Source organism: Tigriopus californicus, chromosome 6 (assembly GCF_007210705.1).
Source record: "Tigriopus californicus strain San Diego chromosome 6, Tcal_SD_v2.1, whole genome shotgun sequence".
In the NCBI taxonomy this organism is placed as follows: Eukaryota; Metazoa; Arthropoda; class Copepoda; order Harpacticoida; family Harpacticidae; genus Tigriopus; species Tigriopus californicus.
The window spans coordinates 10,900,161-10,904,860 of record NC_081445.1 but is presented as its reverse complement, the minus strand read 5'-3'; the positions used below and the strand labels follow the sequence as shown (position 1 = coordinate 10,904,860).

At 37.4% G+C, this 4,700-nt stretch overlaps 1 protein-coding gene across 1 annotated transcript in view; it reads left to right on the top strand.

Annotated features, from left to right (window-relative positions):
* Positions 1-6: 6 nt before the first annotated feature.
* LOC131882637 (uncharacterized) overlaps positions 7-4,700 on the top strand; it is a gene marked incomplete in the record, with an annotated part of 7,426 nt that continues 2,732 nt past the window's right edge. Inside the window, 2 exon segments of the mRNA XM_059229849.1 lie at positions 7-349; positions 3,743-4,247. Of these exon segments, the coding sequence (XP_059085832.1) occupies positions 75-349; positions 3,743-4,247 (780 nt within the window).

Sequence of the window (4,700 nt, the reverse complement as noted above, 5' to 3'; positions counted from 1 at the left end):
GAATGAGGATTTCTTGTCATAAGTTGAAACTCCCCAGATCGAATCGTTTTTTCCTGTTTGGTCTTGTTGCATTGATGAACGTGATTTGCATTGTTAACGTGGCCACAAAACTGAATCAAAGCTACAAACCTTCCCACTCAATGCCCAAGGAGCAATCTATATTTATTCCCAAGGATCCTATCAACATATTTCACCATAGTCAAACTGTGGCTGACACAGATTTCGGTGACACCAAAGCCTTAAATGAGGCCAATGATAATGAGGAAAAGGACAAAGAATCCGAAAATGAGGAAGCCTTGCCAGAGGAAAATTTTGTCAAAAGAGCTCGTTTAGCTAAAAAGTCAAGTAGGTAGGTTCTCGTTCTGATTGGTCCAAGTAAAATTTGGGAAAGTTGTCGTCAAAAAAGTAAAGCAAATTTGGCAGGCTTTTTCAATCTCCAAGTTGAATGTTGCATATGATTTATGGCGATACTGCGTTGGTTTTCTTCATTTGCATATGTTTTACTTCTTATCTCAACTTGTTCCATCTCTTTTACCTTTAACTTTTTTGGATTTTACTAGTGCTTTTGAGACTGGTACCCCTTGTACAGGGTGCGACACATGCGGCTTTACACTTTCAAAGACTTTGAAGTTGTTGGCCAGTTCCAACCTCGTCTTGGATAAGTGATTAAAACGCAAATGTAGTTTAGATTGAATAGATTATACGATGGACCTCCCAATTTATCCAGAAATCGAGTTTTATTGCGATTGGTTGGGGATATTATAAACTGGATCAACGCTTAGAATTTTATGAAAAATGTAACGTTGCATACCACGCACCCTGAACGATCGAAATTAAACGTATTTAAAAAACTTGAATTTCAGCATACTAGAATTGTACTTACGTCTAAAAGTCCCTGAAATTTTATTAAAGGTTATTTTTCATTCGTAGATGAAAGAGGCATACCACAATACTTCTTGCTAATAGTTTCAATTCAAACGAAGACTTAATTCATTGGTAATTTATGCGTTTATGTATTGCCTGAAAAAAGATGAAGTGTCAAAAAATCAGATTATGAATTTGCGAAACTGTGCACGTGTGTAGTATTGAAGCTTATAAGTAAGCTACTTGAATTGCTATATAAAGTATAGGAGATATATACTCATATCTTACATTGGCTAGATTGTTTCAGTTAAACGAGTTGTATGTTATATGAGTTATATGTAGAGACTCTAAAAATACTTGACTTTTACAGGTGAGAAATTTAGATAATACTTAGTCCCAAAAACGTGAAATATCAAAAGAAGTATGTAAAACAGGCCAAACATTTAAGAACAAAATAGAATATTTCTTAAAAAGTTATTGAATATTGTTATTCGGGATCTTTTCTAAGAAAATCAAATGCCAGGCATGAAAAATTAGTTTCGGACCATCAATCACTCTTTTAAGATTGATTTTTCACTTAGGCCAAAATTGGTTAATGACGTTATCATCATTATTATTATTAAAGTTATTAAATACGTCATGATACCATAAGCAATAAAACTATCTTCTCACTACCAAAAATTGTTATAGATACAATATATTATTCAATATAGAGGGTGACAACTATGTTTTGGGCCATCCAAAAGTAGCTTCAAATGCCGCTCCATCATTCAAATTTCCCGCCATTTCTAAAAAGGATATCATCCAGTTATCCCTAATAATGGTTGTTAATGTTGAATTTGGGATCTGCAGTGTCTAGATTTGTCGTAAAATGGAAAAACGTGAGGCCATCATGCAACTTTATAAGGAATGCCACAGTTGCAGGAAGATTGAAAAGGCTTTGGAAGCCATGCAGGTCTCAAAATCAACTGTGCCATATACTATTAAAAAGTTCAAATAGTTCAACAGCTTTGACAACAGGCCAAAATCTGGTCGTCCCAGGTCGGTGAGGACACCAAAACTAGTGAAAGCCACCAGAATGAAAATCTGTTGAAATAGCAAGAGGTCCATTCAACAAATAGCTCGACAGGCAGGTGTGAACTGGGAAGTTATGCGATAGGTGGTCAATGAGGACTTGCGTATGACTGCCAACCATATGCAAAAGGAGCAGATCTTGAGTTCAATTGTTATGGAGAAGAGGCTCTCAAGGGCAAGAAAACTCCAGAAGTGGTTTCAAGAGGGCACGGCCATTTCTGTGATTTGGACAAATGAAAAGGTTTTCACTGTTGAAGCTGCTTTCAACAATCAAAATGATCGGGCTTTGGCCAGGAACATCCAGAGTGTGGTTGTAAAGGAGGGAACAATAATAGTCAGGCGCCAAAAACCAGCATCCGGACTGGTGTGGGTTGGTGTAACTGATTGCGGCAAGAAAATCCCTTTGGTCTTCATTCCAGAGGGTGTTAACGTTAACCAGCACATTTATTTGGACATGTTACACTCTCAGGTGCTTCCCTGGATCCAGGCTCAACAATGGACGGGTTCATACTGCACCCTCCCACACACCACAACTCGTTCAGAGTTGGTGCGAGGACAAATTTGAGCACTTTTGGGACAAGACAATGTGGCCCCTTCCTCTACAGATCTCAATGTAATGGACTTTTGTATTTAGTCCATTCTGAAGAGGAAGGTTGGAGTAAGGTCGCACAAAAGCATTGATGATCTCAAGGCATTCTTATTGACAGAATGGGAAAAAGTTGACGAGGAAACCATACAAGCTTCTTTTGCTGCACCGCGAAAACGTGTCAAGGCTGTAATTTCTGTCAGAGGTGGAAAAGTCGAATAAAGTAAAAATGTGAAGTGTAGAAGGCTATATACTTATTTTTTAAACACAACTAAGTCACCTCTGAAATCTCAATAGATGAAGAGTTAAAGCCGTTTCAAAGTGTCCTGGGTCATTGTTGTCATTTATTTTGGAACAACGTTGAAGTAAAAGCACAAATTATGTTGAAAAGAGGCTTTCTTTGATGGACTAGTTTTTATGTACTTTTATATCAATACCGAACCAACACCATATAGTATCAATAAATCTCAAAAATACATAAGCCGTTATCTCAAATTCTTCAAGTAAACCCTCTTCCAAGTGCTTTGAACCATATAGACTCTCTCCTTATAGGTTTGAAGACTTTTTTTTAAATCTTTATTGTAAATATGATCTCTTGGAGTTTATCGCATTGAGTACAAAACCACTTATTTTAAATATTAACCTGTAGAAAGTGAGCGGTTTCTCCATTTATTCATTTGCTTTGAAAGTATCTGGTTGAAAAAAACGTTTGAAAGATTTGAGTAAATGCAATGGAAAGCCAAATAACATAACATTACTACTTAATGTCAAAGTTTATCATGAAATTCAGATCAGAATTGCAGCCAAAATTGTAGCACTCTAGACAGGGCTCAATTTCTCATGCCAAAAAGTACATAAAAATGACTATCATCGTATCAAAATGGAACAATCACGCCAAGATCCAACATTGATGTTCTTTAGTGAAAACTTTTACATCAAAATATCAAATTTTAGGATGATTTGCAACCAAAACCAAAAAAGTTGGAAACACACCTGCATAATTAAAAATCTCTCAAACTGGCAAAATATTTGATCATTTAGTTATATCTTTTTGAATTCTCTCGTTATAAGCTAATTGAGCAATGTGCCACATAAGCTGAATGGATGCACGCCATATGACATATATACTATATGACCTAAAAAAAAACAATATGATACTGAAATCAGGTATGCAATTAATGGTTGTAATGAAAAAGTTGCAAATACATTCTGTTTCAGGCTGTCTCGTGCATATCAAAGACTGCTTAAGCGGACTGTGAAAAAGAGTGCCGATCAAATTCGTGCTCGAAGGGAGAAGTCCATCCCCTTCACCTATAGCGACCCTAGGACCTATGTTGGCCCTATTGTTCAAGGTTGGCCCCCTTACGCCGATCGGAATCTTTCGAGATACATTAGACCCGATAAGGATACATTTCCAATCCAACCCAAGGGTATAGAAAAGGCTTCAGCCCAAATCTTGTTCCTGGTTCATTCGACACCAGAGAATTTCTCCATGAGAGATGGAGTGAGGAAATCCTGGTTCTCCTTTGGATCTGATCGGGTGGACAATATGACGGCTTTGTTTATTTTGGGGTTGCACAAGGATCCTGATATCAACCAAAAAGTGCAAGATGAGGCCAATCAATTTGACGATATTGTCCAAGCAGATTTCAAAGATCACTACAATAATCTGACTTTGAAGTCCATGTTCTGTTTAAAGTATTTGCTCAAAACAAATTGGGTGGTAAGATCAGGATATCATCATAAAGTCAGATCCAATTTAAAACGAGTGCACTGGGACTCGAGTTTTTTAATCGGCTTTGGAGAAATTGGCCGGACTCGAGTCTTGGTCCGGACTCGTCAAAAATGCATTGTTCATTTTTCTTGGCATTTCGTCAGACGAGCCTTTGTGCTTGACCTCACACCAGTTAAAATACTCGAGTCCCCTGCCGGATTCGAGTCTTTTAGAAAGGACTCGGGTCCGGACTCGTCAAAAAAAATGTGTTTTTTTTTTTTGTTATTAGATAATTCGCAAGACGAGTCTTTTTGCTTGACCTGACTCTAGTAAAAGACTCGAGTCCGGCAAAAAGTTTTAGAATATCAGAGGACTCGTAAGAGTCTGACTTTTGCCGGACTCGATCCAGCACTATTCAAAACACACTACTTTGGGTTCTTTTTGAGGGAATAACAAGTCAAT